An 18,245-nucleotide genomic window follows, 5' to 3' on the forward strand; every position below is an offset into this window, starting at 1 on the left:
TTCTCCATTGAGTCATTGATAAGAAAAAAAATCTTTGATTTTATTTGTGCCTTTCAACAATACAGGAATGCTGTCTGGTGAGTTATACTTGCAGTTGTAATTCATAGCCAGAAAGCTCGCTCAAACAGCAATGTGATAATGACAAGGTGATGTGTTTTACTGCTGTTGGTTATGGGATATCTGTTCAATCAGACACTAACTGGTGATTCCCCTACTTTATTTCAACACACGTCACACTATTTTTTCATCAGTCTGGTTGGTGGAAGATGAGAGCTCACTTTAGTGATACATACAACAGTGCAGCACACCCTCAGCACTGACCCTCCCACAGTGCGGCACTCCCTCAGTACTGACCCTCCGACAGTGCGGCACTCCCTCAGCACTGACCCTCCGACAGTGCAGCACTCCCTCAGTACTGACCCTGTGACAGTGCGGCACTCCCTCAGCACTGACCCTCCAACAGTGCAGCACTCCCTCAGTACTGACCCTCTGACAGTGCGGCACTCCCTCAGCACTGACCCTGTGACAGTGCAGCACTCCCTCAGCACTGACCCTCCGACAGTGCGGCACTCCCTCAGTACTGACCCTTCGACAGTGCGGCACTCCCTCAGCACTGACCCTCCGACAGTGCGGCACTCCCTCAGCACTGACCCTTCGACAGTGCGGCACTCCCTCAGCACTGACCCTGCGACAGTGCGGCACTCCCTCAGTACTGACCCTCTGACAGTGTGGCACTCCCTCAGTACTGACCCTCCGACAATGCGGCACTCCCTCAGTACTGACCCTCCGACAGTGCAGCACTGACCCTCCGACAGTGCGGCCCTCCCTCAGCACTGACCCTCTGACAGTGCGGCCCTCCCTCAGCACTGACCCTCTGACAGTGCGGCACTCCCTCAGCACTGACCCTCTGACAGTGCGGCACTCCCTCAGCACTGACCCTCTGACAATGCGGCACTCCGTCAGCACTGACCCTCCGACAGTGCGGCGCTCCCTCAGCACTGACCCTCTGACAATGCGGCACTGCACTGGAAAGAGCAGCCTTGATTTATGGTTTAAATCTCTATTATAAACCATGACAGATGACTATCTAATTTGAAGGAGACACCTTTGTTATGTCTGGGGTTCACCTGACGAGCAGTTAACGGATCAGTGCATTGTGGGAGTGAGGAGCATCTGATTGCGGAATCTTTGAGTGCTGACAGAGCAGAATGTGTAATGGTGACAGTTCCTCAGGAGCTCTCAGGTCTCTGCTGCCTCCGGCCCCTCTGTAACCCTGAACCACCAAAGCTGGAAGCAGGAGAGATCGTTCAGCCCATCAGGACTGATAGTACTCAGTGCCTGCCTTATGACACTGTCTCAGCACCTCCACAACAAAAGGCTACTTTCACTCTTGGAGGTGAGTGAATACTGGAGACTATCCCAGTGAGAATAGTGTGTGTTTGTTTTCTCTACCTGAGGTAGTCAGGGTGGATGAGGAGAGCCATCTTTCTGATCTAACTCAAACATTATTCTTGAATAAACAATGTGAAGCCAATCTTGCAGCTATCACAGCTTGCTGGGAAATTACCGACACTAGTGCAGAGACAGAGAATACCACACCAGCCCCAGCGCTGTCTCCTTCAGGTTCTCTCCTCTGGCCAAACTCCTGTGATGTTGACACAGTCAGTGATGCACGCTGCATTCATTCAAAGTTAAACCCTGTCAGATCATCGACCTCATGAATAATTGATATGAATGATTCGGATGTGAGCATAAGGGGTATAGTTAGTAAGTTTGTAGATGACACCAAAATTGGAGGTGTAGTGGACAGCGAAGAGGGTTACCTCAGATTACAACAGGATCTGGACCAGATGGGCCAATGGGCTGAGAAGTGGCAGATGGAGTTTAATTCAGATAAATGCGAGGGGCTGCATTTGGGAAAGCAAATCTTAGCAGGACTTATACACTTAATGCTAAGGTCCGAGGGAGTGTTGCTGAACAAAGAGACCTTGGAGTGCAGGTTCATAGCTCCTTGAAAGTGGAGTCACAGGTAGATAGGGTAGTGAAGAAGGTGTTTGGTATGGTTTCCTTTATTGGTCCAGAGTATTGAGTACAGGAGTTGGGAGGTCATGTTGCGGCTGTACAGGACATTGGTTAGGCCACTGTTGGAATAATGCATTCAATTCCGGTCTCCTTCCTGTCGGAAAGATGTTGTGAAACTTGAAAGGGTTCAGAAAAGATTTACAAGGATGTTGCCAGAGTTGGAGGATCTGAGCTATAGGGAGAGGCTGAACAGGCTGGGGCTGTTTTCCCTGCAGCGTTGGAGGCTGAGGGGTGACCTTATAGAGGTTTATAAGATCATGGGTACATGGATAGGATAAATAGACAAGGTCTTTTCCCTGGGGTGGGGGAGTCCAGAACTAGAGGGCATAGGTTTAGGGTGAGAGGGGAAAGATATAAAAGAGACCTAAGGGGCAACTTTTTCACGCAGAGGGTGGTATGTGTATGGAATGAGCTGCTAGAGGAAGTGGTGGAGGTTGGTACAATTGCAACATTTAAGAGGCATTTGGATGGGTATATGAATAGGAAGGGTTTGGAGGGGTATGGGCCGGGTGCTGGCAAATGGGACTAGATTGGGTTGGGATATGTGGTCAGCATGGACAGGTTGGATCGAAGGGTTTGTTTCCGTTCTGTACATCTCGATGAGTCTACGACTTTCAGGAGAAGAAAGGGACCCTGTACTCCAGTGAGACTCTGTTTTTTCACTGGAGAGAAAGAAGAAAGACAAAAGGGCAACAGTTACTCTTCGAGGCAAAGCTGGAGTTTTACAGTCCAGTAATGTACCTCTCGGTTAATTTATGGCATTGCTTCCCAAGCCTCTCAAAGTGCCTCTAAATCTATAATCACTTATGAATTTAATTAAATAATGAAAATATTCTGTTTGACTGGAGAATGGATTTTTATGACAGCCAATTAAAGTGGAGAGATTTTGAACTGTTGGAGCAGCTCTCCCCTCCCACAGTTCCTCTCGAATGATTGGTGTTAAACTTCGAGGATAAAATAGACAGGAGAGCAGCTAGCCCTGGTGCCAGAGCCTGTCTTCAGTCTGGGCTGAGACTGTACGAGTCAGGACAGTGCGTGTCCCCTGAATGATGGTTTCATGCTGCTATAACACTGAGTGCTGAATGTAATGATTCTGCCATCTCTCCCAGACTTTGCCAGATCAGCTGCGTTTTTTAAATGAACTAATTTATTGTTGCATTCTTTGCTGTAATATAATTTCGGCATAAATTTTGCTGATGGGTCTAACAGGATCCAGGTTTGCAGAGGGAGATGGAAAGCAGATACCAGGCGAGACAGGAAACAGACAGAGCATGAAGCACGAGGGATGTAGGCATGAGGAGAGAGAGACACAGAAAGCAAACACTGAAAACCCTACACTCTCCTCCTGACTCGAGAGAGCAGTTTCTTGATCTCTTTCTTGCAGCACCTTCCACTCTTTGTGCAGTTAGTAAATTTAAGGTGTGGACAGAGCAGAGGTTAACATGGTCATATCATTCCTTCGACATTTTGCCCATGTTCCACATCCTATTAATACAATTGAAAAGTCGTCATTGGGTTGGATTTAACCGCCTCTGTCTCCCCTTCCCACACCGACACCATTACCCCAGCCCCCACACTGTCTCCCCTTCCCACACCGACACCATTACCCCAGCCCCCACACTGTCTCCCCTTCCCACACCGACACCATTACCCCAGCCCCCGCACTGTCTCCCCTTCCCACACCGACACCATTACCCCAGCCCCCACACTGTCTCCCCTTCCCACACCAGCACCATTACCCCAGCCCCCGCACTGTCTCCCCTTCCCACACCGACACCATTACCCCAGCCCCCGCACTGTGTCCCCTTCTCACACCGACACCATTACCCCAGCAACGCCACTGTCTCCCCTTCCCACACCGACACCATTACCCCAGCACCCGCACTGTGTCCCCTTCCCACACCGACACCATTACCCCAGCCCCCACACTGTCTCCCCTTCCCACACCGACACCATTACCCCAGCCCCCGCACTGTCTCCCCGTCCCACACCGACACCATTACCCCAGCCCCCACACTGTCTCCCCTTCCCACACCGACACCATTACCCCAGCCCCCACACTGTCTCCCCTTCCCACACCGACACCATTACCCCAGCCCCCACACTGTCTCCCCTTCCCACACCGACACCATTACCCCAGCCCCCACACTGTCTCCCCTTCCCACACCGACACCATTACCCCAGCACCCACACTGTCTCCCTGTCCCACACCGACACCATTACCTCTGCACTTGCCAACCGTGTCTGGCTTCCCCCTTCAGTAAGTTTGTGGTTCTGATGTGAGCATCACTGGCTGGGCCAGTGTGTGTTGCTCATTCCCAGCTGCCTGTGAAGGGGCTGGGTAGTTGCTGAAGTAAAAACAGAAATAGCTGAATATATAGAACATTCCAGCACAGTACAGGCCCTTTTGCCTTTGATGTTGTGCTGATCTGTGAAACCAATCTGAAGCCCATCTAGCCTTCACCCAGTGGCTCAGTGGTTAGTACTGCTGCCTCACAGCACCAGTGACCCGGGTTCATTTCCCACCTCAGGCAACTGTCTGTGTGGACTTTGCACATTCTCCCCGTGTCTGTGTAGGTTTCCTCCCACAATCTAAAGATGTGCAGGTCGGGTGTATTGGCCGTGCTAAATTGCCCGTAGTGTTGGGTGGATTAGTCAGAGGGAAATGAGTCTGGGTGGATGACTGTTCAGAGGGTCGGTGTGGACTTGGGCTGAAGGGCCTGTTTCCATACCGTAGGGAATCTAATCTCATCTAATTTACGCTATTCCATTAACATTCATATGTATTCCTGTTACTCCTTCCAAAGTGAATCACCTCACACTTTTCCACATTAAAGTCCATTTGCCACCTCTTAGCCCAGCTCTGCAGTTTATCTATGTCCCTCTGTAACCTCCGACATCCTTCGTCACTATCCACAACTCCACCAATCTTAGTGTCGTCTGCAAATTTACTAACCCATCCTTCTACACCCTCATCCAGGTCATTTATAAAAATGACAAACAGCAGAACAGATCCTTGCGGTATACCACTTGTAACTGAACTCCAGGATGAACATTTCCCATCAACCACCACCCTCTGTCTTCTTTCAGCTGGCCAATTTCTGATCCAAACCACTAAATCACCCTCAATCCCATGCCTTTGTATTTTCTGCAATAGCCTACCATGGGGAACCTTATCAAACCCCTTACTGAAATCCATATATACCACATCAACCACCTTACCCTCATCTACCTGTTTGGTCACCTTCTCAAAGAACTCAATAAGGTTTGTGAGGCACGACCTACTCTTCACAAAACCGTGCTGACTATCCCTAATCAACTTATTCCTTTCTAGATGATTGTAAACCCTCTCTCTTATAACCTCTTCCAACACTTTACCAACAACCGAAGTACGGCTCACTGGTCTATAATTGCCAGGGTTGTCTCTCCTCCCCTTCTTGAACAAGGGAATAACATTATATATCCTCCAGTCTTCAGGCACTATTCCTGTAGACAATGACAACATAAATTAGATTAGATTAGATTCCCTACAGTGTGGAAACAGGCCCAACCAGTCCACACTGACCCTCCAAAGAGCAACCCACCCAGACCATTCCCCTTCACCTAACACTATGGGCAATTTAGCATAGCCAATTCACCCTAACCTTCACATTTTTGGAGTGTGGGACGAAACCTGAGCAGACATGGGGAGAATGTGCAAACTCCACACAGACAGTTGCCTGAACCCGGGTCTCTGGTGCTGTGAGGCAGCAGTGCTAACCACTGCACCACCGTGATTAAAGCCAAAGGCTCAATCTCCTCCCTGAAGGAATTCAGCAGGCCTGGCAGCATCTGTGGAGAGAGAAACAGTTAACATGTTGGGTCCAGTGACCCTTCTGTTCAGAACTGCCTGACCAGTCAAAACTGCTGTGAGAAATAGGCTTTCACTGCAGAGAACAGAGAGACAGCTCCTTGCTGGTGAGAATCAAATCACTTCTTTTTTTCTTTTTTTTGTTTTCTTCTTTTCCCCCCTCACTCCCGCCTAACTGCGGTAGTGCTTATTTTTCCCCAGCACCCATGGTGTGTGTGTGTGCAGGTGTGAGACACAGTGAAAGACACAAGGTGCACGAATCTTTATTCAAATTTCACCACCAGGAAGAAGGAAACACCCGAGTGGCCAGTGACAAGCGATGCCCTTCACATCAAAGGGCAATTCAAATCACTTCTCAAATCACTTTGTCATCAATAACTGGTCGCTAGTCCATAGACCGAACAACTTCTTGTTAACACCCAGCTGTATCTGTATATAGCCCCTTGGATCCAGTTCGTCTGCAGCCACTTCACTTACTGCTTCTTCAAACAGCTGTTTCCACAATGCTTGCTGTCAGTCTCAGGTGACTTGCTTTTCAAAATCTTTAAAAGACTGTTTTAAAACAGTTCTTCCCCACATCATTCCATGATCTTGAAAAGCGCAGAAGTAAAAAGACACATCCTTCCATCTCTGCAGATTCTGCCGGGATTTTCTAACACCATTTTGTTTTCATTCCTGATTTCCAGAATCCACAGTCTCTTTGTTTATATGGTAAGCTGCCTCATTGAGCATGTGCTGTGAGTTGACCCACAGTGCCCTTAGGGAGGGAATTCCAGGATTCTGACCCAGTGACACTGAAGGAACAGTGGTATATTTCCAAGTCAGGATGGGGAGGGGCTCGGAGGGGACCCTGCAGGGTCTTCTTTTAAATTCATTCGGGGGAAGTGGGTGTCACTGGCTAAGCAGCATTTATTGCCCATCCCTAATTGCCCAGAGGGCAGTTAAGAATCAACCACATTGTCTGTGGGTCTGGACCAGACCAGAGCAGACCAGACCAGATAAGGATGGCTGTTTCTTTCCCTAAAGGACATTAGTGAGCCAGGTGAGTTTCCAACAATCGACAATGGTTTGATGGTCATCAGTAGACTCTAAATTCCAGGATCTTTTTAAAAAAAAAGAATTCAAATTCCACCATCTGTTGTGGTCAGAGTCAAACCCGGATCCCCAGAACATTCCTGAATCTCCGGATGAACAGTGCAGTGATAACACCACTGGGCTAGATCCTAAGTGAAACATAAATGATAATTGCTGGAAAAGGTCTGGTAGCACCTGTGGAGAAAAATCAGATTTAACGCTTCGGGTCCGGGGACCTTTCCTCAGAGCTGATGGTAGCTGGGAAAAGGCGGAGAGGATGAGGTGGGAGGGGTGGGTGGGGGGGAAGGTGCAAGAGAAAGGGGGAGAGGAGTAAATGATAGGGGGGGATAGAGCCCCAGGTGAGACAATAGATGGACAAAGGGATGGGTGCCGATCTGGCTGGGATGGTGAGTAGCTGTTAATGGGGGACTGTTGATAGCTGTGTGTAATAGTAGACAGTGATAACAAGGCCTGGTGTGTGGGGGTTGGGGTAAGGACATGGGAGGGCTCAATCCCTAAAATTATTGAACTCTATATTGAGTGCAGAAGGCTGCAGGATCCCCAAGTGGGAAATGAGGTGCTGTTCTTCCACTGAGCTTCACTGGAGCCCTTCATCAAACCTGAGACAGAGATGTCCAGGAAACAAGGTGGTAACAGGCCATGGGGCACTCATGTGACTGCCAATCCTCCTTTCCAGGTGGGAGTGGGTTTGGAGGGTGCTGCCTCATGTCTAACAAAATTCTGCAGTGCATCTTGTAGATGGTACGCACTGCTGTTACTGAGCGCTGGTGGTCAGGGAGTGGATACTTGTGCATGTGGTCTGTATTAGAGTGGTGCTGGAAAAGCACAGCAGGTCAGGCAGCATCCGAGGAGCAGGAAAATTGACATTTTGGGCAAAAGCCCTTCATCAGGAAAGCCTTGTGGATGTGGTGCCAATCAAGCAGCTGCTTTGTCCTGGATAGTCATAGAGACGTACAGCATAGAAACAGACCCTTCGATCCCTGCCGACCAGATACCCCAACCCAATCTAGTCCCACCTGCCAGCACCCGGCCCATATCCCTCCAAACCCTTCCTATTCATATACCCATCCAGATGCCTTTTAAATGTAATTGTACCAGCCTCCACCACTTCCTCTGGCAGCTCATTCCATACACGTACCACCCTCTGTGAGAAAAAGTTGCCCCTTAGGTCTCTTTTATATCTTTCCCCTCTCACCCTAAACCTATGCCCTCTAGTTCTGGACTCCCTGACCCCAGGGAAAAGACTTTGCCTATTTATCTTATCCATGCCCCTCATAATTTTGTAAACCTCTTTAAGGTCACCCCTCAGCCTCCGACGTTCCAGGGAAAACAGTCTCAGCCTGTTCAGCCTCTCCCTGTAGCTCAAGTCCTCCAACCCTGACAACATCCTTGTAAATCTTTTCTGAACCCTTTCAAGTTTCACAACATCCTTCCGATAGGAAGGAGACCAGAATTGTACGTAATATTCCAACAGATGGTGTTGAGCCTCTTGAGTGTTGTTCGAGCTGCACCCATCACATTCCTAACTTGTACCTTGTACATGTGGGTTTTGGGGAATCAGGAGGTGAGTTAATGCCATATTCCCAGCCTCTGACCTGTCATTGTGTTTATGTGGTGAGTCCAACTGAATTTGTGGTTATTAGTAACCCCTAGGATGTTAATAGTGGGGGACTGAAAGAAGGGCTTTTGCCCGAAACGCCGACTCTCCTGCTCCTCGGATGCTGCCTGCCCTGCTGCGCTTTTCCAGCACCACACTCTCGCCTCTGATCCTCAGCCCTTGCTTTCTCCTGAATGAAGGTAATGATGTTAGATTGTCTCTTATTGGAGATAGTTATAACCTGGCATTTATGTGGCACAAATTATATTTGCCGCTTGTCAGCCCAAGGCTGGATATTGTCCAGATCTTGTTGCATTTAGACATGGACTGCTTCAGTATCTGAGGTAGTTGTTAATGGTGCTGAGCATTGTGCAATCATTGGTGAATTGCCCCAATTTCTGACTTTATCTATAGAATAGAATCCCTGCAATGTGGAAGCAGGCCATTCGGCCCATTCTGTCCACACCGATCCTCCAAACAACAGCCTACCCAAATTCCCATTATATTCCTGCAGCCCTGCATTCTCCATGGCAAGCCTATCTAACCTGCACGTCCCTGAACACTGTGGGCAATCCCATGGCCAATTCACCTGACCTGCACATCTTTGGGCTGTGGGAGGAAACCCATGCAGACACGGGGAGAATGTGCAAACTCCACACAGACAGTCACCCGAGGCTGCAATCGAATCCAGGCCCAGTGGCTCAGTGGTTAACTCAGCTGCTTGGTTGTGGCTGTGGTTGTTGGAGGTCTGTCATCTCAGCTCCAGGACATCTCTGCAGGAGTTCCTCAGGGGAGTGTCCTAGGTCCAACCATCTTCAGCTACTTCATCAATGACCTTCCCTCCATCATCAGTGACATGGTGGCTCAGTGGTTAGCACTGCTGCCTTACAGCACCAGGGTCCCAGGTTTGAATTGTGAATTGGTCATGCTAAATTTTCCATAGTGTTATGTGCATTAGTCAGGGGGAAATGATTTTGGGTGGGTTACTCCTCAGAGGGTATCTGGGTTTCTCCACCTCTAAGGTTAAAGTGTGCAGACAGACAGTTCGAAACATTGCAGCCAATTAAATATCATTACAGTGTAGTTGGTGCTACAATCATCACTGAATCCCTGCAGCATAGAAGCAGGCCATTCGGCCCATTATCTCCACACCGACCTTCCAAAGAACATCCCACCCAAACCTATCCCTGTAATTCTCATGGCTAGCCCACCTAGCTTGCAAAATCCTGGACACTATGGGCAATTTAGCATGACCAATCCACCCTAACCTGCACATCTATGGGGAGAAATCAGAGCACCCACGCAGACACGGGGAGAATGTGCAAACTCCACACAGACAGTCACCCGAGGTGGGAATCGAACCTGGGTCCCTGGGGCTGAGAGGCAGCAGTGCTAACCACTGAGCTTCTACTGTAGAAAGCAGGTCCATAAAGAGGGATGTTGTTCAGGGAATCTGTTGATGTGATGTTGAATGAGAGACAAGTTAAATGATGTTGAGCTAAAGAATATAAATCAGCGTATAGTTTGTCCATCTTCCCCTTCAAAGCATCTGTCCTTTTCATCTCAACCACCCTCTGGAGTTTCCTGTTCTCCAGCTGCTTCTCCTGAATTCCCAATTGGATTTATTTGTGACTATTTCAGATGTCCCTGAATCTGGAATCTTCCCACAAGAGGAAGCGTCACTGTTACCTGATCAAATCTTCCTTCATGTGAAATCACTCTGTCAGGTCACCCCTTGGGATGTACAAACCTCTGTCCGTTAACCTCTCCTGTAGGTGCAGCCTCACCTCTGGGATAGTTACAGCTTCTTCTCGTCTCACCTCTGGGTTACCTTAACCTGCTGCAGTTCAGGATTCCTCACCCTGTCCATATTGTAATGAATCCAGACCCTTTATCTGCAGAGTTTTATAAATGATGATTATTTGTTTAAATCTGGAAGTGAAATCCCAAGACTGGTGTATTCAGCATGTCCTCTGATCCATGAGCACAGTCACTGCCAGCTTCAAGCTCCAATCACCTTCCTTCCTTCTCATCCTGACCTGAGCAATGAGGGTTTTATGTGAAATCTCAGAGCTGTGTGGACACTGACTCACCTTACAGGAATCCCAGAGCACTGTCTGACTATGAAGCTCTCACCTTGAATTAAAAGTCCATTGGTTCAAATTCCATTCCCAGATTGGAATTCACACCAAAGATGTCAGCAACTCATCTAGCACCTATTCACAGTTCCAGAACAGCTCAAACAGCTCAAACTGCACAATATTGGTTCTGATCTAAAACAATATGGACATTGTGTCAAAGTTATGCTGTGTTTAAACATTCCCATCCTGTCTATGTTTCATTTTCTCCTTTCTGCTTTTTCTGAAACTGTCCAACACGTCTGACCTTGTTCATGTATTCACCAACATTTGGTGTTGCAAATGAGAGGCTTGGGCAATGTCATCGTCAGTGTAGAGGGAGCTTTACTCTGTATCTAACCCCGTGCTGTCCCTGTCCTGGGAGTGTTTGATAGGGGGACAGTGTAGAGGGAGCTTTACTCTGTATCTAACCCCGTGCTGTCCCTGTCCCTGGGAGTGTTTGATGGGGAGAGTGTAGAGGGAGCTTTACTCTGTATCTAACCGTGTTCCGTCCCTGTCCTGGGGATATTAAAAAATAGAACAGGACATTCAGCTGAACGCCTCTGTACCATCAAATCTACAGGAACCCTACATTAGCCCCACTTTCCCACATTGGGCCCACTGCCTTGAATGTTGTGTTGTTTCAGGCCCGTCCAAATACCTTTTTAAAGGTTGTGAAGTTTCCTACTTCAGCTCCCCCTCAGGCAGTGCTTTCCTCAAATCACCTCTAGATCTCCTGCCTTTCACTTGCAGATGTACCCCCTTATTACTGACCCTTCAGTAAGGGGAACAGCTGCTTCCTGCTCACCCTGTCCATGCCCCGAAAGATCATAAACACCTCTATTAGGTTCCCACTCAACCTTCTCCACTCTAACAAAAACAACCTGAATTTATCCAGCCTCCCTTCGTCGCTAAACTGCTCCATTCCTGGTACCATCCCGGTGAATCTCCTCTGTTCCCCCCTCCTCCAGTGTAATCCCATCCTTCCTATAGTGAGTGTGGGGACCAGAACTGCCCACAGTACTCCAGCTGTGGCCTCACCAAAGTCCAGTACAGCTCCAGCATCACCTCCCTGCTCTTACCATCTATACCTGAGCTGATAAAGGCAAGTGTGCTGTATCTCTCCTTTACCACGTTATTAACATGTCGTTCCACCTACAGGGATCTGTGCACAGCTCCCCAAGATACTTCTGTTCCTCTGAGTTCACTAGTGTCCAGCCAGTCATTGAGTGTGGGGGAAGTTTGAAATGTAGAAATGTATTCCATGTTTGTAGTAACAACTGAAAAGGCTTATCACGGCAAATGACAACAGCAGGATTTGTAAATGGAGTTAAATAATTTTCTGAAATTAACAATACATAGATTTTGATATTTAAATCTGTCTTCAACACTCATTACTTCAGCTTTATGAATCTGTAGCATTAAAAATATACATTCATTAGTCCAGTGATCTGCTCGTGGTAACAGTTCAATGGTGTGATATAAACCATTAGCCCTGGGGCACGAGGGGACGGGGGAGGGGAGGGGGGTAAATCCCAATGGGTTCCATTCCATTGGGACTCAGTCTCATTGTTGGGTCAAAGCTGCAGCTTCCTGCCCCTGAGCCCGTGTTTTGGTGAATTCCGGGCCAGCTCCACGGCATCCTCTATCAGGACAGGGTCAACGGTGAGGGGATAGGGATTGGTGAGGGGCAGAGTGGCTTCACTGGTGAGGGGGAGGGCTGTGCCTCAGAGTAATGACCAGATGTGGCCGGACTAATGGCCAGGCGATGACTGGACAGTGAGTGGATATGGCCAGACAGTGCATGGACGGGCCCAGACAGTGAGTGGACAGTGGTCGGACGGGCCCGGACAGTGAGTGGACAGTGGTCGGACGGGCCCGGACAGTGAGTGGACAGTGGTCGGACGGGCCCGGACAGTGAGTGGACAGTGGTCGGACGGGCCCGGACAGTGAGTGGACAGTGGCCGGACGGGCCCGGACAGTGAGTGGACAGTAGTCGGACGGGCCCGGACAGTGAGTGGACAGTGGCCAAACGGGCCCGGACAGTGAGTGGACAGTGGTCGGACGGGCCCGGACAGTGAGTGGACAGTGGTCGGACGGGCCCGGACAGTGAGTGGACAGTGGTCGGACGGGCCCGGACAGTGAGTGGACAGTGGCCGGACGATCCTGGAGAGTGAGTGGACAGTGGCCGGACGGGCCCGGACAGTGAGTGGACAGTGGTCGGACGGGCCCGGACAGTGAGTGGACAGTGGTCGGACGGGCCCGGACAGTGAGTGGACAGTGGCCGGACGAGCCTGGAGAGTGAGTGGACAGTGGTCGGACGGGCCCGGACAGTGAGTGGACAGTGGTCGGACGGGCCCGGACAGTGAGTGGACAGTGGTCGGACGGGCCCGGACAGTGAGTGGACAGTGGCCGGACGGGCCCGGACAGTGAGTGGACAGTAGTCGGACGGGCCCGGACAGTGAGTGGACAGTGGCCGAACGGGCCCGGACAGTGAGTGGACAGTGGTCGGACGGGCCCGGACAGTGAGTGGACAGTGGCCGAACGGGCCCGGACAGTGAGTGGACAGTGGTCGGACGGGCCCGGACAGTGAGTGGACAGTGGCCGAACGGGCCCGGACAGTGAGTGGACAGTGGTCGGACGGGCCCGGACAGTGAGTGGACAGTGGTCGGACGGGCCCGGACAGTGAGTGGACAGTGGTCGGACGGGCCCGGACAGTGAGTGGACAGTGGCCGGACGAGCCCGGAGAGTGAGTGGACAGTGGTCGGACGGGCCCGGACAGTGAGTGGACAGTGGCCGGACGAGCCCGGAGAGTGAGTGGACAGTGGCCGGACGGGCCCGGACAGTGAGTGGACAGTGGTCGGACGGGCCCGGACAGTGAGTGGACAGTGGTCGGACGGGCCCGGACAGTGAGTGGACAGTGGCCGGACGAGCCCGGAGAGTGAGTGGACAGTGGCCGGACGGGCCCGGACAGTGAGTGGACAGTGGTCAGACGGGCCCGGACAGTGAGTGGACAGTGGCCGAACGGGCCCGGACAGTGAGTGGACAGTGGTCGGACGGGCCCGGACAGTGAGTGGACAGTGGCCGGACGAGCCCGGAGAGTGAGTGGACAGTGGCCGGACGGGCCCGGACAGTGAGTGGACAGTGGCCGGACGGGCCCGGACAGTGAGTGGACAGTGGCCGGACGGGCCCGGACAGTGAGTGGACAGTGGCCGGACGGGCCCGGACAGTGAGTGGACAGTGGCCGGACGAGCCTGGAGAGTGAGTGGACAGTGGCCGGACGAGCCTGGAGAGTGAGTGGACAGTGGCCGGACGGGCCTGGACAGTGAGTGGACAGTGGCCGAACGGGCCCGGACAGTGAGTGGACAGTGGCCGGACGGGCCCGGACAGTGAGTGGACAGTGGCCGGACAGTGGCCGGACAGTGGAGGTGCACTCGGCCTGGGTTGTGTGGAAACGGCGATGCAGCTTCACTGGACACAGGAAGAGTCAAAGCGACAGCCAATGACAGGAGAGAGAACATTGAAAAGCAGCAAATGGCACAAGCCTGAGGGAGGAGGGGGCGTGGCTATGATTGGATCACATGGTGTGGGGCAGGGCCTCTGGTCATTGAGGGGCTTCATCACTCAGTCACCATGGAGACCACCACAGGACCTGGTAAAGTTGGGGAACTTTGTGAAGTATAAACCCCAGTACAAACTTGTCAGGCTGAATGGCCTTGAACCATTCGGTTCATTCCACATAATTGGATGGGCTTTAATCCCTGGGAATATCCAACAGGGGTCTGCCCGCTCCTGGCTGAGGTCTGCTCCTGGATCTGATGGAGGAGGACAGACAAGTACCAGGTCCCCTGTGAGTGCAGAGTGACTGCCACTTCACAATACAGCCGCTTACACTAACACACACTCACACACTCACACACTCACACAAACTCACTCGCACACTCACACTCACACACACTCACCCGCACACACTCTCACACACACATACACTCACACACTCACAGGCACTCACACTCACACTCACACACTCTCACACACTCTCACACACACACACACACACATGCACACACTCACACACACACACACTCACACATGCACACACTCACACACACTCACACTCACACACACACATTCACACACAATCGGTCGGGTATCAACAGCACTGACATCAAAAGCAACTCTAAGTACCACAGAAAAAGAAGCAAAAGCCCCCAGCAGTGCCTCTCCCCCACAATCCCCCCTCCTTCAGTCAGTCCTGTGACTGCCCCTCCCCGGGCCCCGGGGTGGTTGGATGCTGAAGTAAAGTTTGAGAGCAATGTGCTTCATGGCTTGGGAGGTGTCCAACAGCACGGACTGTGTCGCACACGCGTGTGCGTGTCTGTGTACATTTCAGATTGTGTCTGTGTAGGTGCACACAGGTGAGCGTGTGTTAGGTTAAGGGGATGTAGGCACTGCTGACAGGGCCCAGCATTTACTGCCCGTCCCTAGTTGCCCCCTTGAGAAGGTGGGGGTGAGCTGCCTTCTTGACCCGCTGCAGTCCATGTGCTGTGGGTTGACCCACAATGCCCTTAGGGAGGGAATTCCAGGATTCTGACCCAGTGACAGTGAAGGAACGGTGATATATTTCCAAGTCAGGAAGGTGAGTGACTTGGAGGGGAACTTGCAGGGGGTGGTGTCCCCATGTATCTGCTGCCCTTGTCCTTCTCGATGGAAGTGGTTGTGGGTTTGGAAGGTGCTGCCTGAGGGTCTTTGGTGAATTCCTGCAGTGCATCTTGTAGATGGTACACACTGCTGTTACTGAGTGTCGGTGGGGGAGGGAGGGGGTGTTGGTGGATGTGGTGCCAATCAAGCGGCTGCTTTGCCCTGGATGGTGTCAAGCTTCTTGAGTGTTGTTGGAGCTGCCCCCATCCAGGCAAGTGGGGAGGATTCCATCACACTCCTGACTTGTGGTTTGTGGGTATCTGAGGATTTGAGAATTGTGCTGAACATTGTGTAGTCATTTCTGAGTGTTTATATTGAATGTGTAAGGGTGGTTATTAGGAGGGAGATGGAGGGAGACGGAGGGGCTGTTGTGTGTTAAATGTGACGAGCTGTGAGCAGTCTCACCGTCCCCTTTCTCATGGTCACTGAGAATGGCCTCACCTTAAGGCCTGGAGAATGAAGGTTATATTGCAGACAGTGCTGTCCAACTCTATGACCTTGTCCCCTGACCCCAGCCACACTCTCTGACCCCCCGGCCCTCGGCCACGCTCTCTGACCCCCCCGGCCACGCTCTCTGACCCCCGGCCATGCTCTCTGACCCCCAACCACGCTCTCTGGCCTCCCCGGCCCCCGGCCATGCTCTCTGACCCCTGGCCATGCTCTCTGACCCCCCCAGCCACGCTCTCTGACCCCTGGCCATGCTCTCCGACACCCAGCCATTCTCTCTGACCCCCGGCCACGCTCTCTGACCCCCCCTGGCCCCCGGCCATGCTCTCTGACCCCCGGCCACGCTCTCTGACCCCCAGCCACTCTCTCTGACCCCCCTGGCCCCTGGCCCCTGGCCATGCTCTCTGACCCCTGGCCATGCTCTCTGACCCCCCAGCCACGCTCTCTGACCCCCCCCGGCCCTCGACCATGCTCTCTGACCCCCGGCCACACTCTCTGACCCCCCTGGCCCCCGGCCATGCTCTCTGACCCCTGGCCATGCTCTCTGAACCCCGGCCATGCTCTCTGACCCCCCAGCCACGCTCTCTGACTCCCCCGGCCCTCGACCATGCTCTCTGACCCCGGCCACGCTCTCTGATCCCCCAGCCATGCTCTCTGACCCTCCGGCCATGCTCTCTGACCCCCAGCCATGCTCTCTGACCCTCCGGCCATGCTCTCTGACCCTCCGGCCATGCTCTCTGACCCCCGGCCACGCTCTCTGACCCCCGGCCACGCTCTCTGACCCCCCCCGGCCCCCGGCCACGCTCTCTGACCCTTGGCCCCCGGCCATGCTCTCTGACCCCTGGCCACGCTCTCTGACCCCTGGCCCCCGGCTACGCTCTCTAACCCCCGGCCACGCTCTCTGACCCCTGGCCCCCGGCCACGCTCTCTGACCCCCGGCCACGCTCTCTGACCCCCGGCCACACTCTCTGACCCAGGCCACATTGGTTTTATTTGCCCAGGACAGTGGCCCATTGGGACATTGATTTGGTCAGGGGAGTCTCTTCTGCCCATTGTGTTGCCCCTGCCCTGGCCCAGTGCAGCCAGACAGGGGAAAGGTTCGATCACCTGAGCAGGGGGGCACCTTGCCTGGTACCTGCGGGAGGTTTCCCCAAAACCTAACAGCCAATCAACAGCCTCCGCCCCTGAGGGAGGGATGGGAGGCAGCGCCAGGTTCTGGAGGGGAATGGGTTTGGGAACAGGCAAAGATATAAAACGCAGTTGATGGGTGGCATTTACTCTTCCCCTCCCCTCTGTCCTCGATACCCACCCTCCAACCAGCGGCTACCCCTGCCCATTGCGTTTATTTTCTTGTGGTTGAGTGAATTGGCGGGAGATTGGGAAAGAGGGAAGGAGGAAGAATGGGACAAAGGTCAGAGGTTGTCAGGCTTTGATTGGTTGCAGACATGATCATCCGATGGCTTTCTGCGGCTGTAGATGACGTGGGCATCGAGCATCTCGAGCAGCAGGTCATAGAAGGGCACCATGTTCTTACACTTCATGCTGTAAAGGTGTTCCATACCTTTGTTACTGTAACAGAAACGACAGAAAGTGAAGGGGAGATGGAGTAAGGTACACTCTGGGTCACATGATACAGGATCACTATAGTTACTGTCCCATGGATAACTAAGAAATAAAGGAGGATAAAATAGATTGACAGGTTAAACTGGCAATAACTATAAAAACATAAAGGTGAAACTTCTACAAAGATATGGAAAGGAAGAGAGTAGCTGAAATGAATACTGGTCTCTTTGCTGATGGGATTTAGGAATTGATGATCAGATTTTGAACAAATATTTTGTATTTGTCTTCACAGTACACACATCAAACTTCACAAAAACATCACAGAATGTAGGCACTAGAAATAGAGGAGTTTAAAACGATCATTAGAGACCAAGGAACCAGGAAAACTGAAGCCAGCAAACTCTCGGACTTGATAGACTGCACTTCATGCATGAAACATCTCCATTTAGGAAGGGATGGAGGGAAGGAGAGAGAGAGGGAGGGAAGGAGAGAGAGAGGGAGAGAAGGAGGGAGGGAGGGAGACACAAAGCAGGAAACTGGGGTAGTTGGTCAACCAACCACCATTAGGAATCCATTATTTAGGAAATGATTAGAAATTTACAAAACAATCAGACAGGGTCGACGTGGTTTTGTGAGGGGACAGTAAACTGTGCTGGCTGGCATGGTGGCTCAGTGGGTAGCGTTGCTGCCTCACAGCACCACGGAGCTGGGTTCGATTCCAGCCTCGGGTCTGTGTGGAGTTTACACAGTCTCCCCGTGTATGGGTATCTTCCGTGGTCCGAAGACGTGCAGG

At 51.9% G+C, this 18,245-nt stretch overlaps 1 protein-coding gene across 4 annotated transcripts in view; it reads right to left on the reverse strand.

Annotated features, from left to right (window-relative positions):
* Positions 1 to 16,803: 16,803 nt before the first annotated feature.
* The window catches only part of esr2a (estrogen receptor 2a), a 342,469-nt gene continuing 341,027 nt past the window's right edge, over positions 16,804 to 18,245 (reverse strand). For all 4 annotated transcript variants that reach the window (XM_072568010.1, XM_072568009.1, XM_072568012.1 and 1 more), the window contains exon 9: positions 16,804 to 17,458. In XM_072568010.1, the coding sequence (XP_072424111.1) occupies positions 17,302 to 17,458 (157 nt within the window). In that variant the 3' untranslated portion in view covers positions 16,804 to 17,301. The remainder of the gene's footprint in view (positions 17,459 to 18,245) is intronic.

The sequence above is a fragment of the Chiloscyllium punctatum genome, chromosome 4 (assembly GCF_047496795.1).
Source record: "Chiloscyllium punctatum isolate Juve2018m chromosome 4, sChiPun1.3, whole genome shotgun sequence".
Lineage (NCBI taxonomy): Eukaryota > Metazoa > Chordata > Chondrichthyes > Orectolobiformes > Hemiscylliidae > Chiloscyllium > Chiloscyllium punctatum.